General features: G+C 40.0%; 1 protein-coding gene across 1 annotated transcript in view; it reads right to left on the minus strand.

The window, feature by feature from the left end:
* The window catches only part of LOC146002825 (calsenilin-like), a 222,820-nt gene extending 214,427 nt beyond the window's left edge, over window positions 1–8,393 (minus strand). Inside the window, exon 1 of the mRNA XM_083140790.1 lies at window positions 8,251–8,393. Coding sequence (XP_082996916.1) covers window positions 8,251–8,320 — 70 coding nt within the window. The 5' untranslated portion in view covers window positions 8,321–8,393. The remainder of the gene's footprint in view (window positions 1–8,250) is intronic.
* Between the last annotated feature and the right edge of the window lie 12,937 nt (window positions 8,394–21,330).

Raw genomic sequence — 21,330 nt, forward strand, 5'->3', positions numbered from 1 at the left:
CTAACAATAACGACCTCACAAACAGAAGCAGGAATTTGTATCTTTCTTCTATTATATGAATTTGTATAATTTGATACTTTGCTTTATATCACGTATTTGCATAGAGGAGTTCAAAACTATAGGTAGTTTTTCGTAACACGAAACTCATTATACGACGCTTGTAACGGGCGTCCCACTCGAAAGGGAACCCATAAATTGTCACGTCATTGGGTAAGTATTTCACCGAATGGTATCAAATTTGGACAGGTTGCAGTTCAGTACATGAGAAAGTCGACGTAGCAACACTGTACGTCGTAAAGACTGAAGAAGTGGGTCAACAGGCAGGTTCAGCGAGTCTCCGTGTTTCAGTGAAGCGTAAGCACGGGAAGTGGCTTGATGTGACTTTGTCATTGTGTTTTTAACAATGTATCGGTATTCTCTTGAAGAGCGCGTGTTTATTGTCAAACTGACACTCGGATGGTACCAACAAGACGGTGCAAGGTCACACACCTCAAGAGTGAACATGGCTGAGGTGGAATCGTTTTTCCATAACACAGTCATTTCCAAAGGATTGTGGCCCCCAAGGTCACCGGATTTGACCCCGCCTGACTTTTTCCTATAGGGTAATCTTAAAGGAAAAGTCTTCAAGAACAAACCACGCACCCTCGATGAGCTACTGGAAAACATCCGCCGTGAAATCCATGCAGTGACACCCGAGGTTCTGACAGCTACATTCACAAACTTGTAATGCCGTGTTCAACTGTGTTTACAAGTTGGTGGAGGTCATTTCCAACACCTTTTGTGATGTAATTTATTTTCCCACAATTACAGGTAGGTCATGTTCAAATTTCGTTTCCTTTATTCTTCATTTAAATTTTTTACAATACAAATTCAGGATTCCCTTTCGAATGGGACACCCGGTAGTACGAACACTTATACAGTGTGTCATTTTAATGGCGTCCACGAACCACAGAAAGGTATAGAGAATATCAAAACAATAAACTTTTCCGAGTAACATTATCATCGTTGGTGTGTCGTTTTTGGCACTACAGTCGTTCAAAAAATTCCATTTTGCTGACTTTACTCTGGCAACCCAACATCGTATCTGTGACGTCATTTCCTGAGGTGAAAGAGCGCACGACATGGTTGCAAGGAACACACAAGAATTTTGTGAAAAATGACAAACTACCCACCACATTATGTGGTGTAAATCGAAGCGAAGAACGCATCCAGTAGACCAACATTACGAACAGTGGCAGAAAAATAACATACTCAAAAGGAAGTGGTAATATAGGATTTTGTCTCTTACCTGCCTGCATGTTAAATATTTGCAAATATCCTTGTTTTTCTTACACACCGATACTAAATTCTTTATCACATTTATTTCTGGAAATTTTCTCTGTTCTGAGTTAGACGATTTCTTTCTTGCTTCCTTGTATTATTTCCTAGTATTTCCTTTTCGAAAGTAGACCTACATGTTGCTTTATATTAGAAATACTGTAAATTAATTATAATATTCAGTGATAAAGATTATTTCACAAAAATGTGCACAAAAGGGGCAATATACAGGGTGGCCCCAAAAGTCAGTTTCACCTGAGAGAAAATTTATATATAATTCTAAGAATTAAATTTAAAGTTTTGTTAAGAGTTCCAACGGACAAACGGTGTTAAGCCTGTTGCTAACGTTGAGCATGTACGGTAGATGGTGTTCTCTTACCTTTCTCCAGCAATAAATACATATTTCCTTACTACAAGTATCATAATTTTGTTCTCTCCTAGGGGAAACTGACTTTTTGGCCACCCTATACACCGGCAAATACGGCAAGTTGCGAGTTTTTGCATATAATGTAATTAGATATAGAGAACATGTTTGAAATACATATCTTCTCAGTGAATACAATGAAATTATCACTTCAGTTAAATAATAAGTTAATAAGATAAAGAATGACATATAACACAATGAGGATATTTATAAAATAACTTATAAACAAGAAACAATTAAAGAAAATGTATCATTTCGTTACACGTCTCTCCTTTTCTCTCTCTCTCTCTCTCTCTCTCTCTCTCTCTCTCTTCTTCTCTCTCTCCCGTCTGTCTCTCTTTGTATCCTGCTTCTATTCCACATCCTATCTTATATTCCTTTCTTCCGGTAAATATATGTTTTCTTCTTTCTTTTCGTGTTTCCTTTTATCTTTCTTCATCTCCCTTTCTTTTCGTCTCATTTTCGTTCTACCTTTATTTCTCTGTTTCCACTTGAATGGAGTTCTAAATTTTAATTTATTACATTCCGTACATCATTCTTAACTTGTCATATTATTAACGACTTCCAACTCGATTGTTGGAAATAGCCTTGTAAAATGTTTGAACCCGTGTTCACCTTCAAGGTAAACTCAATAACTGCTATTTCAACAAGCAGTAACTTAATTGTTCAATAATGTGCAAATTACAATAATGTCTAAAATTACGATATGTAGGGGAGAAGGCCGATTATCAAACCCCTTCCTAATTCCGTACCCCGTCGTATCTCGGCCGGGAAGTGCTGCACTCTGGTGTGAAAAGTTATACTATAATGGACTGAGGTAAGTACTCCAACACAGAGAGTTTCGTCGCACTGCGTGCAGGTGGAAGAAAAGCACGAGAGGTTTAAATTTCGGTGAAGCCCAAAATAATTTGCAAGGTTGTTGTCAACCACATATTCTGTAGTCAAAGGTATAATATAGACATATAATTAGTGCATAAATGGTATGGGTACATTATGTAGTTGTAGTGTAAAGTGTATATTGTGAAGTGGATTCCGTTGTTGTGGTAGAAGTAGGCGCCATGTTGTCTTTCCTAGTTGTGCCGAATATCGCACCCTGCATGTGTTCCAAATACCGCACGGATGCGATATTACGAATGGCATAGGTCCCATTGGAGTGATTACTAAGGACAACGTAATGAAGTTGGTTTCAGGGTTACACCTCATTGTCTAAATTTTATACATTTCTACACAGTATTATCTGGACTTTTCTGTCCAAATTAGTAAGTGCCAAATTAGTGTAATGATTTGGTCTAAGGAAATTACATAATTTACATAACCTCACGAACTTCTCCATTTTTCTATCAGATGGATAGAAAAAAAGGAAACAGTGGTCCGAGGAGAACATGAGGAACGCAATTATCGCTGTGAGATCTAAAGAGATGGGCCTAAAGCGTGCTTCCAAGTTGTATTCTGTACCCAAATCCACTTTAAAAGACAAAGTGAACTGTGCCGAACAGGACATAGATAAGCTAGTTTTCATCAGGTTAGGGCGAAAACCAACTTTTGGATACAATGTAGAAAGTGAATTAGTGAAGTATTGTGTAAATATGGACTCTGTGTTTTTTGGTTTAACAGCCAAGAATATCAAACGTTTAGCTTTTCAGCTCGCTGAAATGAATCAAATTCCCCTCCCATTTCCGAAGAAGGATGAGTCAGCTGGTGCGAAATGGTTTTGTGGCTTTATGACTCGCAATCCGCAGATCACCCTACGAAAACCTCAACCGACAAGTCTTGCTGATGATTTTTCAAAGCATTCATTCCTTGTTTTATTTGTCAATTGTAGCTTGTTTTCTGCAATTTCCATGTTTCATTTGTAACTTTTATATTATTATTATTATTAAAGTAGGATTACAATTAAGCTTACAATTTTCTTTACATTGATTCTATAACTACAAAAACAGCTTTTTGCCCTACATAAATTAATATACAGTTATGATATTTGTTTATAATTACAGAGATACGAATTGAAGACGTAGGAAAAGCAATTAAAAACTTAAAACCTAAGAAATCAGCCGGACCGGACAAGATACCGCCCTATGTAGTCAAAGGTTGCAGTGATATATTGAAATACCCGTTATATCTCATTTTCAATTTAATTCTAGCAAAACACAAATTTCCTGAAAAATGGAAAGCCACGGCAATTTGCCCACTTCCCAAAAGCAATAACACTAATGACGTACGCAACTACCGACCAATAAGTATATTATCAGGCCCAGCAAAAATATTCGAAAAAATCATGCACTGTTACATATTTACCCACGTAAAACCTGTAATATCATCGTTTCAGCATGGCTTTGTACCACGTAGATCGGTGTTGACCAATCTCTCCGATATTACCAATTTTATTAGTTCAACATTGGACGAAGGAGGTCAGGTTGACGTAATATATACCGACTTTTGCAAAGAGTTCGACTTGGTTAACCACGATATTCTATTAAGTAAATTAGCATGCTTCAATATTTCTGAACCACTGCGTCAACTGTTCGCTTCCTATTTGCAGAACCGTAAGCAGTACGTAACGTATAAAGGCCACACATCCGACGAGTTAAGAGTCACCTCAGGAGTACCTCAGGGGTCTAACCTTGGGCCACTTCTTTTCACATTACTTACTAGCGATTTGCCGGATTCATTTGAAAATTCACGCAAATTGCTGTTTGCAGATGACCTGAAATTTTACAGGAAAATAAGCAAACAAGATGACAGTGTGCAACTTCAAAATGATGTTACAAAGTTAGAAACGTGGACAAAAATTAATGATTTAACACTAAATATCAGTAAATGCCATTATGTAATATATACTCTAAAGAAAAACCCAGTTGAATTTCAGTATCAAATATACAACAATACTCTAGCAAGAAATTTTACAGTCAAGGATATATGGGTTACTTTTGATTCACATCTTACTTTTAATAAACACGTAGAACAAATAATTAGTGAAGCGTTCAAGAACCTTGGGTTTATTCTTAGAATGGGGAGGGATTTCAAGAGTATAGAGACACTAAAAGTTTGTATTATTCATATGTAAGACCCAAACTCGAATATGCATCTGTTATATGGAATACAGACACAGCAAAGTACAGTGTAGCAATTGAAAGAGTCCAATCGAGATTTCTTAGATTTTTAAAATACAAATTTCAGAAAGTTTACCCCACATTTGAACACTACGACAACCTAATATATGAATGTCGGTTTACAAAGCTGTGTAACAGAATAAGGGTACATGAAATAGTATTCTTGTGGAAATTGTTAAATCACGAAATAGATGCTGAACATCTACTCTGCCAGATTAATTTTCGAATCCGGTCGTCGAAAACTAGACTAAAGAATGAAGTTTTTCTTATAAAGAAGGCTAGATCCGAAATTAAAAAGAAATCTCCATTGTGGAGAATGTGCACCAGTTACAATAACTTGCTAATCATGAATAACACCATTGACATCTTTTCTATGAACCTAAGGGACTTCAGTAAAGCCACTATTAACACAATGGCCTAAGCTTAAACACATAAGTTCGTATTGAAATTGTGTGATAAAGTGTATATATATATATATATAATTATATATATATATATATATATATATATATATATATATATAATTTCTATCTCTATATTACAGAAATATATGTAATTGTAATGACTATGTATCCTTCATATGGGCTCTGTAATTAGGTATGTACCTGTTGAGTTCAATAAATAAAAAATAAACAGAAAAAATGGAGGGACAACGTTGAGATGGACCTAAAGGAAATCGGTAGGGATGGAAAAGAGTATATAGATCTTTCCCAAGATAGGGACAGATGGAAGGTCTGTGTTGCTGCAGCCATGAACCTTCGGGTTTAAAAAGGGTAGAGAGTTAGTTAGTTAGTTAATGGAATATTAAAAAAATTATATAATTGGAAATATAAGAAATAGAATAAAATAAACATCTTTGCAGCTACGTTATATGAAGGAGGCAATGAGGTAGATGAGGCACGGTGTCAGTATTCATAGATTAATGTCCTAATCTGTCGTTTAAATTTGGCCAAATTTCTCTCCTTTCTGCAATTTACAGGCAGTTCGTTCCACGCTTTACTTGCCAGAGATGACAGGGATTTTGATCCGTATCTTGCCTTGATACATTTTGGTACTCGGATACTGTTTGTGTTATTAGATCACAGATTGGGATAATGTATATTACTACTGTAGATATAATTACTTTGTCTTTAATAATTTGTAACACACTTGTATTCTACAATTTCCATGTTTCATTTGTAATTTGTTACACACGTGTCTTGTCATGTGAAGGACCTTAACAGTTACTATTACATTTGTTTAATGAAATACTTCATTACTACTTCTTGTCCTTACTTTAGGCAATAAAGTCTTGCAAAATTGTGCTGTTACAGAATGTGTGCACTGGGTCCGATATTACGCACACTTTTTTTCAACTCGCAAAATCGTAGAGTTTTGCTTACAACATTATGTACATATGTATAATGTATTGAAAAACATTCGAACAATCAGACGTCTTGGCAAACATTCCATAGTTTGTTTTGCCTTTGTTACTTTTTCATTTGGCCTATTCCTGCTCTGCCACATACGAAAAACAAAATGGATGCGATATTCGGCACTTCTCCCCTACTATATGGAGAACAATAACCTTGTGAAGCAAATTTACTTCGGGTATTGTTCCTCATCATTGTATCCACACACTTGAATTCCGTAAAATCCATAACTTTTCATACGCGAGATCAACACTGACATCACCGATAAGTTTTCATTGTTGAGCATTGTTGAAGAAATGTGTCATAATTAGGGAGCGGAAGTTGATGAAATGTCATATTTTTTCTGACATCTCGGAAACGATGCCCATTAAATATAAACAATGTTACACTTCGTCTAGAACCCAAAAAAGGTAATTGTAAAGTGCATTTCCTGCATTTTTTTGACAATTTTCAGGTTTTAGGTAATTTTCCCCGATTTTCGGCATTTTCCCGTCATTTTTCGCATTTATTGTTTCGTCATATTTTGTCACTTCCTTGATTTTGGTAATATTCTTGAGCCTTTTCACCAAGGTGAACATAGGCCTATATATATATATCTCGCAGGATTTATTTTTCTTTACAGTGCCACAGAAAAACACCACACTCATCACCAGGCAAAGATGTGGGAAATTAACGCATTTTACACCAATTCATTTAGTGTATATCTATGACTTTTCCATAAAATTGTTTTAAAATTATTCGGTTGTTTCCATTGGAAATCCTCGTTGCATATTTTAATTGAATGTGCATGTGGTATGATTTGGTGCTTCTTTTTAAAGCAAGATTGAATTTCGTTTAATTTTCATTTCAATTTTTAACCAGAAACTAACAAATTTAATGGTCATTTTTTACGCCATTTACGTCATTTCTTCCCATTTTTAGGACATTCTATAGGTCATATACCTATATTTTTTAGGTCATCAACTTCCGCTCCCTAGTCATAATATTAAGTTTGCATACTAAAATTCAACTTGATAGATTAATTTTTTACAAACATGTAAAACAAACACATTGAAGCATGTTTTTGTCGGTAGAAAATAGTAAATTAGTACAAAGTAGATATATTAAATTCATATTCGTTTTTTATCACCAACTTAGAAAAAACTGTACTTAACTAATGCGATTTTGAAACTGATCTCTGTTTATCTTGGTACTGTTTTGTTTTGTCTTGTTTCTTTTCTTTCTTATTTTAGCACTAGTTTACTGCTTTTACTATTGTTTCTTTTCGGTTTAAAATGTCTTCTGCTGTACTGGAATTTCAATAAATAAATAAATTATTAAATATTGGTAGTGGAACAAATTCAGCTAGTGCACTACACATTGGTGCACAATGTGTAAATTCATGCAGTTCTGGTGCGGCGCACACCAAGCTTACAACAAATGCCAAAACTAAATGATAAGAGCTCTGAACCTCGCCCTCCTAACTTAAAAATTGCTGACCTACACACTCAGGTCTAACAATGTAGGTTAGGTGGTTAGGTTAGGAGGGCCAGGTTTTGAGATCTGAGCATTTAGTTTTAGCGATTGTTACAAGCTGGATGTGCTCGCACCAGACCCAAATGCATACAGCATCACCTAGCGCTGTTTAGATGTACTATTGGCAAGTTCGAAATTTAATTTTACATTCCGAGAAGTTTTGGATAACACCACAGGAGCACAACATCAAATGTTAAACGACAGTATGATTGTTCTGACTTCTAAGTATTTAAAATCTAAATTAATGAATAATGCAAAGACTAAACCTAAGCTAGTGCTATTTATAAAATATAGAAAACTGTTATGCTACTTCATACTCGAATATTCTCGTTATGCATAAAATTCCCTACAACACCCTGAAAATTTCCCACCTTAACGTACATTTCCCACCATTTGTGAACACTGGATGACGTTTGCCATCAAAGCACGTCCTTTTCTCGTTGCCAGGCAACGCGGACGACTAGCTGCTTACCAATGCTGTCTGAGAACGACTGTCGCCTGCGATTCCCCCTGCCTTCAGCATCCTTCACCATCACCAACATTTTGTGGGGGGAGGGTCGAGCACGCCGCTTCCTGATTAGATCACAGCGCTGCCGCTATTACGAAACAACTGAAACGTAGTCTCCTCCTACCTACGATGAATAAAGAACGTTTAATCACCCAGATGTAATGTCGTTACAAGTCTTCGTTCAAGGTCGATCGCTTGAAGAAGAAAAAGTATAAATACAAACACACACAGGGTAATATTTACAATTATACAGTACAGTCAGTGCCCAAAATAGTGGACCAGAGGTTTTATGCTTGTATTTAAAGTGCTGTAATGTTTATTTTGGAGGTGAGTCATCATGGCGATTTTGCATTTTTGAAGTTACGGGGGCCATTCCTTATTCGGGACACAATGAATGCAGATCGTCACCTATAGCTCTTTTCTACTATTACGGCGGGCGCTCTACATGCTTGGGAGCGGGGAATACGCCGCAGACCAACCAGACAACAGCGGTGGTGCCGAGAGTTATGACGTGGCGGGAGGAAGTACTACGCGCACCTCGTTCTACATGCTGCTGCATCTCTTATCGCGCTGGATTGGTCGTTTCCTCGCTCCTCACTTCCATTGCCATCATGTAGGGTGCTCGCCGTAAGACGAAAAGAGCTATAATCATGCTTCAAACATGTGTGGCCTACCATCTCCACTTGGGACAACTTCAACGACCTCATATTCATGCAAGATGGCGCCCCTTCTCATTTTGCACGCACTGTTCGTGAGTGGCTCGACGTCCAATTGCCGGGATGTTGGCTGGGTCGTCGCGGTTCACATGAATGGCCAGCAAGAAGCCCTGACCCCACCCTGTGACTTTTTCCTGTGGTGGTGGACGAAGAAAGATGTTTATCAAACAAAACCAAAGACTTTGGATCAGTTGGCATGTTCTGGCAGACATATCACGTGAGTTCTTGTTGAAGATCGTCAAGGATGTTCCCAGACGACTGCAAAAACTGGTGGAAAATGTTGGTGTCTAACACTGTAGTGAAGTTGTATCATACCACTGTACAATGTAAAACTTGTTCAATTAAAATTTATGAATTGGTATTAAGGTTATACAATATTTCTAATAGGGAGTTATTTTTCACCAATCCTGTTTTGTTATTGTGGTCTTTTTCCCTGGTGCAAAGCAATTCAAATGCGCAATGCGCTTTGTCACTATGGTATACAGGGTGTGCACAGGTAGAGTCTCAAAAATTTTCGAGCTCGCCATAACGGAGGCGAAGTGACCTGTACTGTGCTAGGTAGGCCGTAATTTCCAGGCTTGTCCCCGGGTACCAGTTGAAGGGTTAGCTGGAAGAAGTCCGAACTCAGAAAATAATCAACGAAAAAAATTTACACCATGCGTCTCTTGCTTTTGATTGATTGATTGATTTGGTTTATTTTATGGAACTTTTGGCTAATTTGCGAAGATGGGGATGAGTGATGATATGATGAAATTGATGAATGGACACTCGCAAACATCCATGTTCAGGCCAGGATTCGTACTGCGATGTGCTAACCACTCCGCCACGGGGGCCTTGCTGAATGATGACAATATCCGTATATATTTGAATACAATGTACAATAATTGTACATTGTACATGAATATTTTCATATTCCTGCAAGAGATGCAGTGTGCAAATACTTTTCGTTGAATATCTCCAAACTGTTTGGGGAGTGTAAGGGGTAACCTTCTCAGAAAGAATACAAAAGTGAACTTTACTTCCACACAGTACATCCCAGTAACTACAATGTTGGGGTTCCGGACCTACAGTACAGTATAATCCTTTGCTGGGCTGTGTTTTGTTTTTATGTGCTCAGCTTTAAACGTATGAAAGGAGACCTTAGTCCTCAGAGATATGTTTTGATTTTAACTATAGTAAGGAACTTGGCTCCATATAGTGTGACGGGTGCAAATAGCCACACACACACACACAAAAATCATTTCGATTCATCAGACATTTTTTCTAAGTTACACCCTTCTTCCAGTTTACCCCTCAATTGCTTTGAGGCTGGGTGCGCTCCAGAACAGCTTTATGCAGAGGCATTATCAGAGGAATTCCCACACGAGATCACCTTATGAAAATATACTTATATACAGGGAGTCCATAAAGTCCTGCAGGAAACTAAAACTCTTTAACATCTTAACTGTTACGTTTAAGAATATAAATTTTCTTGGTGAGAAGAAGGGAAGTTTAAAGTTTTGTTCTGGCCACACTGCTCAATCACGCTTGCTTTGGTAATCACGTGATCACGTGACATAAGATGGCTTCCATCCAGGAAAAGGCACAGTGTGTGCTGTGGTTTGCGGAATTAACTTCTTACGTTTCAGTGCGGAGAAAGTTCCAAACAACGTATGGGAAGTTCAAGGCAAGGGGAAGTGTGTCAGATTTGCCACGCAGTGGAAGGCTAGGAACGACTGACGATGTGATTCAGACAGTGCAGGACAGCGTGAGCTGGAGTTCAATGAAATCGCTGAAACGAAGATCACTGGAACTGGGAATACCGAAGTCAATGTTACACAAGATCGTACCCAAGAAGGTGAAGGGCCGGCCCTACAAGTTAAAATTTGTGCACGAGCTGATAGTCGAAAACTGTGACATGAGATGGATTGGCCGAAGAGAACCCACACCTTTACCTGAAAGATCACCAGACTTGTCACCTTGCGATTACTGGCTGTGGGGACATGTAAATACCGAGGTGTATTCACAGAAACCTGCTAATCTGGACGACCTGAAGGACAAAATAAGTGATGTGATTCTGAATATCCCAGGAGAGCACCGTCAGCACCCAATTCTCGGTTTCGCAAAAAGACTGCAACAGTGTTTGTACGTGAATGGTGCACAATTGGAGGTTTGGCGATGAACCTTAACAAGCAGAAAAAAAAACTTTGAACCTTGCTGTAATTACACACAATTTTTTTTGTTAATAAACTTAATAGTTTTCAAGTTATAGAGTTTTTGTTTCCTGCAGGACTTTATGGACTCCCTGTATTAGAAGAAGAGAATAGAGTGGTTTAGTCGACTGCATTATCCATAATATTTTCATGTGGCATTTTTGTTATTTTTGGGCCAATTCTGACGATAAGGATGACGATGAATCGTGATTAGATAAAATTTATGAAGAGATACTTACAATGCCAAGATTCGAACCTGGCACCTTTGTGTGGAAGATTGTTAGTCTAGTACCCAATGTCCTCAACCGACCAGCGACGTGTAAAATTTAATATGAAGGATATGATACGTAACGTCGAATAGAAACAGGATTTTGTACATAACACGTACTTTGCTTTCATTGGGATTCTGTAATCCTCATCTCTATCACAACACGAAAAACACACTTTTAAATCTTGACTTATTATTCTCTGTCCCTCTTGTATACAATATTAAATACTATAGGCAGTCGAAGCATGCAATTTTAGGCACAGTAGAATTGGTGTATCATGAAAAGAACTTCTGTACTAAAACTCTAGAAATCTACATTTGAAGGACAGACAAGAAAAACAAGCTTGAGTCGTTTGTTTAATACATATTCATTCTGACGCCAGTTTTTGGATCCAAGGCAACTTTGTAAGTTTACTCAATTACACATTTCAATATGATGCGTCTTTATATTGACCCAGAAATTCCAAACCAAATGGATTGTGAAAGAACATAAGGGGGAAATCAAACAGTTTTTGCGATAGGAGGAAAGTAGAGAAGATTTTGGATAGGGTTTGTCAACTATTCTCGATTTCACTTCTGGACATCTGTCTCCATTTGGTTGGTTTCAATTACGCGAATGTCCCAAGGGAACCATTAGCCGCGGGCTGAGTATATTGAAAGGAAGGTCGGTACGAATTGCTTCAATGAGCAATCAAGAAGATAAACAGAACATGTTTGCCCATTCGGTCTGTTCAATTAAGATTATGAATTTGTCTTACGCGACAGCAAACAGAAGTGGTATGGATTGGAGATAAAGTTTCTTATATTATTCAAGGTTGTGAGCTTTGTAAAAAAAACAGTGCATTATAGAAGTTTACTTTGTGTCACCTGGTCACATATTGTGTCTCTATGTTCTCCAGATGTGAGAAATCAGTGCTCCAAAATGATTAGGTTTATCGTCACTTCTACCGGGTGTTCCATAAATATTTGAGCGGTTAAATAAATTTATTGCAAGTAAACTATTGAACTTACGTCAATAAAACCAGTCCAGAACGAATGAGCCAGTTATTTTGTATATCTACAGTGCCTTTTCACGGTCGAGTCGTCCGTGGAGCGGTGGCTAGCGCGCCGGGAAATGAGATCGCGTCTGCATGTAAACTGGATGCAACATCCGCGTAACTGGAACCGATAGATATGGAATGAAATATGCTCGTACAATTACATTGACAGTTACAATTAAAATGAGCACGTACCTTGTTACAAGAGATGTTGGAATGTCCTCATCTACACATTTACGGTATCTTTTTAGGAAATTTTCACTAAATTGATTTAATCTTTCTCCTGATATTTTCTTCAAATTCTTCTAATTTATGGCTTCAGGTTTAAAAGCTTGGTAGCTTGCCACGCAGACGTCATGATAATGTCTGTTTCTTGTCCAAAGCGCCGCAGGGATTTTTGAGAAGTATGCTCCAATCGTGCTCCAACGTCGTCGAGTTTCTCCATAGTAAGTATACGTCGTTTTTCCCTTCGCTTCTTACCAAGAACAGACCCTGTTTTCCTAAATTTGTTCACAAGTATTCGAACACTGTCTCTGTTGTGAAGCAGAAACGTCTGGGAACTCTGCTGCAAAACGAATTCTAACTTCCCTACTTCGTAATGAGGTAATAGTCGTACATAAAAATTCGTTGTTTTAAATTGTACGGTTAGCGTGGCATTATAAGGCTGCAGAAAAGCACCAGTAATACGTAAACTAAAACAAAACAATCTAAAACACTTGTAAACACCTTAACACTTCGTAAACACGTGCAAACTAGACACCACCTATCTGGATAATGAAGCGCTGAGGCGTCCAGTGGCAAGGTCAGTAAAACTGCGGGTCTAAATGGCGGCAGACGCGCTTTCAGTGCCCGGCACGCTACCCGCCGCTCCACGGGCGACTCGACAATGAAAAGCACTGTACAAGTGTTCAATGTGAGCACTACGGGTAACACGGCCCACATCGACACGATAGTCTAGTTCTTACCATACTAACATCAACATGGGCTTGTCGATAGTGTCTATCGCTGCGATATCACGCGGCATCGGTGAGACGAACACCCTGTCTTTCATGAAACCCCACAAAAAGAAGTCACACGGTGTAAGGTCCGGTGACTTTTGGGACCAAAACAAAGAAACAAGACACTGTGAGTGATGTGGGTGATTTGAGCGTCGCCTAGCGGCAGGGATATGAACTCTCAGCTTTAAAAAAATATACACGCACAAACTGTTTGCGTTCCTCATTCGTTCTAGACTGGTTTCATTAACGTAAGTTCAAAACTTTACTTGCAATAAATTCTTGTAACCGCTCAATTATTTATGAAACACCCGGTATAAAAATAATAGTTTACAAAAATCATAAATATTATTATAAAGAGTCCGGCTATATCTACCATTTTAATTATATTTCCTATAGTAACACAATGCAGCTAATGGAAAGATAGATAGGTGTAATTGATGCAATTTGTAGGACAATAACAGAACACTGTTCATTTCGTCTTATTTTTTGAAGATAAAGATATAGAGAATCAGAGAAAGATAGTACGAAGGAGACAGGAAAGAGAGATTGATTGATTGATTTGCTTTATTTTACTTCGCTTTTTGTGCCACTTTTGGCTAATTTGCGAAGATGGGGATGAGTGACGACGTGATGAAATTGAACACTCACAACATCCATGCCGAGGCCGGGATTCGAACCCGGGACCCCTGACGTCGTAGCGCGATGTGATAACTACTCCGCCACGGGAGTCGGCAACAGAAAATAGAGAGATGAATTACTAGATACAGAAGGGAAAGGTAGAAATAAACAAATGAAGAAAAGGAGAATGATCAGCGATGGTGCCAGGATCAATTATCTAGGGGTGCTGAGGGGGTGCGGAATGAAATTTAGGAGGTGCGATGTTGAAAATCAAGAAAAAATTAAATATGCATGTGTGCTTTAGTCATTTCATCAAACACCAAAGAACCTTTAGTAGGATTTTATAAAAATACGCCAGTGAAACTGAACATTTCTAGTGACTTAATTATTTTATCTTGCTTGCTTTAACTACAACAACAACAACATGTAATAGAAGTAAATGCGGCTTCCCTTTCAGGTTAGTATCAATGGCTTACCTGTAATATTATTATTATTATTAATAATAATAATAATAATAGTGGATTCCTTCAATACCTACGCTCAGCATCACGATCTGATTTTCACGAGTCTTATTGTCCCTCTAATAAAAATAAAGCCTTTTCACTGAAAAGTAAAATTACATAATGACGCTATGAAGTTTATAAGTGCTTTCGGGCGAATTAAGAAAACATGTTTCGTTAATCTTTTTGGTAAGCAAAAATTCACGATTACTAAAGAGCATTTAGTACTGATGAATAATCACATAATTTGTTTATCGCCTGTTTAAACAAATCTTTAGTTGCCAGAAATTATTTTTTTGTAATTCAAAGCTTTTTGTCTGCGAAGAGTTATAACAGTATTTTCGGCTGAAAACAGGTTCTGGATAGGTTTGCTGAAGAAGGTTCGCACTCCTTCAAACCCCTCATGGCGCCGCCCCTGAGAATGATAGAAAGAGACAAAGAAATGAGGGAGAAAAAGAGAAATGGAATATAGAAGAAAGATAGAAATAATGATAAAAAGTGGGAGAGAAACAGGTGTGAAAAGAGAGAGAAATACTAGAGGTAGAGAAATATGAAGATATAGAAAGACACAGAAACACAGAGAAGACAGAAAGAAAGAAACAAAGATGGATCCACACGGCAACAAAAATAATCCTGATAATGAGAAGTGGCATGTATTGTGCGGATCCATGAGAAAGTGGATTTCCTATCTTCTTCATAAAAGCAAAATGTTTAATTTCCATACTCTTGTACAATAAGAATAAATTTAGTAATTTTATAGTATTATTGTTAAAGCACGCAATAAAATCTATAATTTATGTTTTCACTTGCCATGAAGAACTAAAAGTGTTGTAAATACCAAGGGCTAATATGACGATCTAGATCTAGGATAGAATGTAAGTTGCATATTTTAGCATGTTCTTCACTAAGTACGTCGTACATACGATCGGTTATTTCTCCTGACTGTAGCCAAAGATAGTCATGATACATTTTAAGTACACCAGAGAAAAAATCGGTCGATAACATGATGATAACAATAGTTCTTTTTCGTTGGTGTACATTTTCGGAGTCCCAAGGTAGATAACCCGCCTGAAACTACTATAGTTTGAACATTTTCAACCTGGAATTGACATTGGGCAGATTTTTTACTGATCTTAAGAGTATATTTTATGCGAGTAATTTCATACACTTGTTCGTGTTTCGAGTACATATAAACTCTCGCAGAAATATAAGCATATATATATATATATATATATATATATATATATATATATATATATATATATATATATATATCCTGAACTTTCCTTACAGGGCAAAATTTAATGTACAACGTAACCAAAAAAGTTCTTGCCGTTTTTGACGTCCCATTAATCATGCGCTCACAGAGAGGAAACGAAATGACGCACGTGCCTGCCAAGCGATCGGGAGTTAGTCTGACCATCGACTGTCCGTAATACAGGCACGTTGCGCGCACACAGCAGTCATAGCTTGTCCAGTGTCGAAGAGAAATGGAGGTATCGAAGCAGCTTGTTCGCGTGTGTTTGTTGTATGACTTTAAAGTGGGCCTGTCAGCTGCCGCATCAAGTCGCCGCATTTGCCAGGCATTTGGAGAGAATGCCGTGAACAAACGCACTCCCAGGCATTTGTTCCAGAAATTCCGTTCGGGAGATGTGAGACTTTCGGATGAACCTCGCAGTGGACGACCACATGTGTTGGATGACGAGGCCCTGAAAGCAGCCATCGAGGAGGACAGTGGTCTAACGTGTGAGGAACTTGCAGAAAGGTTCCATGTTTCAACTGAAACAGTCAGACTGCAACTGCATGTAATAGGGAAGTCATACAAGTTAAGCAAGTGGGCACCTCACACATTGTCGGCAGCCAACAAGGAACAACGAGTGACAGCCTGTTTGTCCTTGCTCAATCGGCACCTGAAAACACCCATATTTGATCACTTGCTCACTGGTGACGAAAGGTGGGTCCTCTATGACACTCCCAAGAGTACCAGACATTGGTTGTCGCCACGTGACCCTTTTCCTCACACCTCAAGACCACTTCTGCACCCACGAAATGTTATGCTCTCTGCATGGTGGAATTGTCGGCAAGTAGTGCATTACGAGCTCCTTCCACCTGGTCAGACCATCACTGCTGACCTCTACTCTTAGTAGAGTGCATTGCGGCAGAAGGAGCCGGCATTGGTGAATCGCAAGGGTGTACTGTTCCTGCACGACAATGCCAAGCCACATGTGGCAAAGAGGACCCGGGAGACCCTTCAGCAACTTGGCTGGGAGACACTGTGCCATCCACCATATTCACCGGACCTTGCACCAACAGATTACCACCTGTTTCATTCCCTCGACAACCACCTCCGTGGGAGATCCTTCGCAAATGAGGGAGACCTGCGGAACGCACTCACGGGCTTCTTTGCATCCACGCCCGCCGAGGTTTATCACCAGGGTATTGTGCAGCTGCAGGAACGTTGGCAAAAGGTGTTGGATGCTGATGGAGATTACTTCCAAACCTAAAGGTACGTACCGGCCACTGTATTGCTCTATGTTTATCACTGCTCTAGAACGGCAATAACTTTTTTGGTTACCTTGTATTTGTTAATCAGCGTTGTAAGCTTCCTGTGACCTAGTATTCAATAATACCAACAGATGCTGCAGTGAAACACGTGTGAGCAACGCACCTGCCGTTGCGGTAAGATATGAGAGCGGGCATAGTGTCAAGCCTCAGTAGTGACTGTAATTTGCCGTGTAAATAACTGTAAGAATGATTACGCTGTGAGCGTTTAGTGCTGTGTTCTATATGTCTGCATTGTTCCCATTCGCAGGAACATTATTATCAACTGTCATTGAAGACATGATGGTAAAATCGTTCAGTGCAATGTTAATGAGTAAAGCTTTTCTCTGGTTCAGTGATAGGGTTATTAGATTATGTACTATAGTAGAGCAGTGGCACGGGTTCCACGCCCGAAAATGAGGCTCGGTGAGGCTCGCAGTGTTGCCAACCCCTTACTCGAAAAAATCACCAAGGTTTTTGTTTTTGGGTATAACCTAACCTCAAGCAAGAAGTTGGCAACACTGCTTGAGGCTTTTCTCGCAGTGTTGCCAACTCCTCACTCGAAAAAATCACCAAGGTTTTTGTTTTTGGGTCTAATGTAACCTAAAGCAAGGAGCTGGCAACGCTTGAGGCTTGTTTTAATGGTTTGCTCTTGTAAGGCATGAGCCTTATTTTTTTTGCAGTGTGGCCAACTCCTCACTTGAAAAAAAATCACCAAGGTTTTTGTTTTTGGGTCTAACCTAACCTCAAGCAAGGAGCTGGCAATACTGCTTGAGGCTTGCTTTAATGGATTTCTCTTGTAACGCATGAGCCCCATTTTCGGGCGCAGTGTTGCCAACTCACCGCAAGAATATTTCACCATGATATTTTACAGGCGAAGCTAACCTACGAATGGGAGTTGGCAACACTGATTAGTGGAGGTGCACGGGTTCAAGGACATCAATTGCCAGTGTTGCCAACTCACCCTAAGAATATTTCACTATGATATTTTACAGGCGAAGCTAACCTACGAATGGGCAACACTGACTAGTGGAGGTGGCCGGGTTCTGCAACATTGCGGTTCAATATTGCCAACTCACCTTAAGAATATTCCACTATATGATATTTTACAGGCGAAGCTAACCTACGAATGGGAGTTGGCAACACTGGCAACATCAATTGCGGCTCAATATTGCCAACTCACCTCAAGAATATTTCACCATATGATATTTTACAGACGAAACTAACCTACAAATAGATGTTGCATCAATTGCGGTTCAGTATTGCCAACTCACTCTAAGAATATTTTACCATGATATTTTACAGGCGAAGCTAACCTACGAATGGGCAACACTGACTAGTGGAGGTTGGTGGGTTCTGCAACATTAATTGCCAGTGTTGCCAACTCACCTTAAGAATATTCCACCATATGATATTTTACAAGCGAAGCTAACCTACGAATGGGAGTTGGCAATACTGATTAGTGGAGGTGCACGGGTTCAAGAACATCAATTGCCAGTGTTGCCAACTCACTCTAAGAATATTTTACCATGATATTTTACAGACGAAGCTAACCTACGAATGGGCAACACTGACTAGTGGAGGTGGCCGGGTTCTGCAACATTAATTGCCAGTGTTGCCAACTCACCTTAAGAATATTCCACCATATGATATTTTACAAGCGAAGCTAACCTACGAATGGGCAACACTGACTAGTGGAGGTGGCCGGGGTTGCGTCCGAATCAGCAGCAGATGTCACCTGCACCGTTACATCCGGGGGCTCAGCTAATTTTTGTTGTCCGAATTTGCGGTAGACGTGGAGTCGGAGGGAAGAGCAGAGAGGCGCGACAGATGCGCGCTTGAACTCGCTGTGATGCCGCGCTTGGCAGCCATATTCTAATTTTTATTTTGTACAGGCAACATTTACTGATTAGAGGATGTAAAACTCAGTTATATTTTAATATTTTATCGATAATGCAGAAAAATTGAAAATGATAAAATAGCGTGTTATATTTTTAATATGAGTAGTTAGGTGGAAATTATTTGTTTGTTTGTGCCCCACGCAGTGGGTGAAGTTCGGACTGTCACCTGGCGGGAAAAGTGACAGGCGTACTACAAGGGGACATGCAGATTCAAACGACTTGGACGTGACTTCGACGGCACGCGAGAGCAACGGGGAGAGAACGGGATGGAGCGCTTGCCAATCCGGACACGGCTTTTGCAAACCTCTCTCGCGGGAACGATGTGCCACACACACGTGCGCGCGCGCGTGCCAGTATTGTGACGCAAGCAAACAAACAAAATAATAATAATTGTTTTTAGGATTCCTGGCCCCTAACCCCGCCAGGGTGCGTGGTGCCCAACCCAAAAAGGTTCTAACGGCTGCGGTTGCAGATTGCCGCACCTCTGTAGGGTTTCACGTGTTTTTTTTATCTACAATCATATTTTTCTTATATATTTTTTTTATTTTTTTATAGGGTTGATTAAAGCACATATTTGAGGAAGACAACACTACCCATATATAAATAAAGCCCTCAAACTAACACCAATTAAAATTAGCTTACAAAATTTTTCTCATAAGGCATTTTTGTTTTGTAAACACTCCACCACCAACAGATCACATATAAATAAACATACCCAAAAAAAATGCGCTCCATGAAAAATTGCCCTGTGTGCAAAACAGCCATATCAAGCAAAAATTTTGCAAGACATTGTCGCACCTGCGTGCCAGGCAAGCATTTGGCTGCCACCGAACTGTGTTCCGGATGCAATAAACATATTACAATTGCGTATGTCAAGAAGCATAAGCTTACTTGTCTAAGCAAAAATACATCTGGGGCCCAGCCTTCGACCTCCACCAAGAGGAAGGCAGAAGCAGCCCCCATCAATGCACCACCCGCTAAACGCGTCAAGCCTCCAAAAGCAGACCGGTCTGCTTTCGGGGGAATATTAGGAGATTACGTTCAATTGTCGGATGGCTCATGCGACGTGCGTAGCTTTTTAGAGGAGAAGCGAGCAGAAATAGTTTCTATTTTTAGTAATGCACTGGCTACGCACGCCTCCACTAAATTCTACGCATCGCTTCGTTGCTGGTACAAAAGGCCGTCTGATGAAATTTACAGCTTCTGCCACAACACCAAGGCGAAGACGCTGCATCTGGCGGATGTCGACAACCTCGAGGACATCTACAACAAGTTTGTCGAGGAGCTGGTGGCAAAGCAAGAAGAACATCAAGCCAAGGGCTCGGGGGGTTCGCTGTGTGGGGAGCCTCACGAACTGCGCGTCAAACTTTCAAAGTTTGTGCCTCTCTCCGCCTCCAGCTACGTCCGCTTACCAGAAGCGATTGCGAAAAAGAATGCCGTCCTGAACATTCAGAACAGAGACGCCAAGTGCTTTCTCTGGTCGGTGCTTGCGGCGTTGCACCCTGTCGACTGGAAAAACCATCCACACCGAGTTAACCACTACCTACCCTACGAGCCAGAGCTGGAAGATGCCATTGCTGGGATCAACTACCCGGTGGAGGTCTCGGATATTCGCAAGTTCGAGGCCCGTACACACAACCCCCGGTTGGCCATCAACGTTTATGGCCTCACCGAAAACAAAAATGTGGTTTTCCCTATCCGGGTGAGCAACGTAGACGACGATAGTGCGCAGGAAATTCATCTTCTGCTTATCAAGGACGAGACCCACCACCATTACACCCTCATTCGCTCGCTCTCTCGGCTTGTTTCAAGCCAGCTGAGCAAAGACAAAACCCACATAGAAGTTTGTCCCAGGTGCTTGTCTAAATTTCGTAATCAAAAACGGCAGGATTACCAGCGCATCAGAGGTCGCAACATCGCTGCCGAGAAGCTCGCTAACCACAAGCTCTACTGCAAAGCCAACGAACCTGGGCTGGCAGACTTGCCCAAACCTGGCGACGTGGAGCGTTTCCGCAAGCACGGTGCCATGGTAGAGCACCCCGCTATCATCATCGCGGATTTCGAGGCCTTTCTCAAACCCCTGTCTACTTGCGATCCCGATCCTGAAGTTTCTTCCACCACCCCTTACCAACTCCACGAGGCATCCAGTTTCGCATACGTTGTGGTGCGACGAGATCAACACATCCCCTCTGAGCCCTACGTGTACCGTGGTCCCGACGCTGCCAAACACTTCCTCGAGAGGATGGTTGTGGAAGCCATCGAGATAGGGAAGG

The sequence above is a fragment of the Lepisma saccharinum genome, chromosome 19, assembly GCF_977018435.1.
Source record: "Lepisma saccharinum chromosome 19, izLepSacc3.1, whole genome shotgun sequence".
NCBI classification, from domain to species: domain Eukaryota; kingdom Metazoa; phylum Arthropoda; class Insecta; order Zygentoma; family Lepismatidae; genus Lepisma; species Lepisma saccharinum.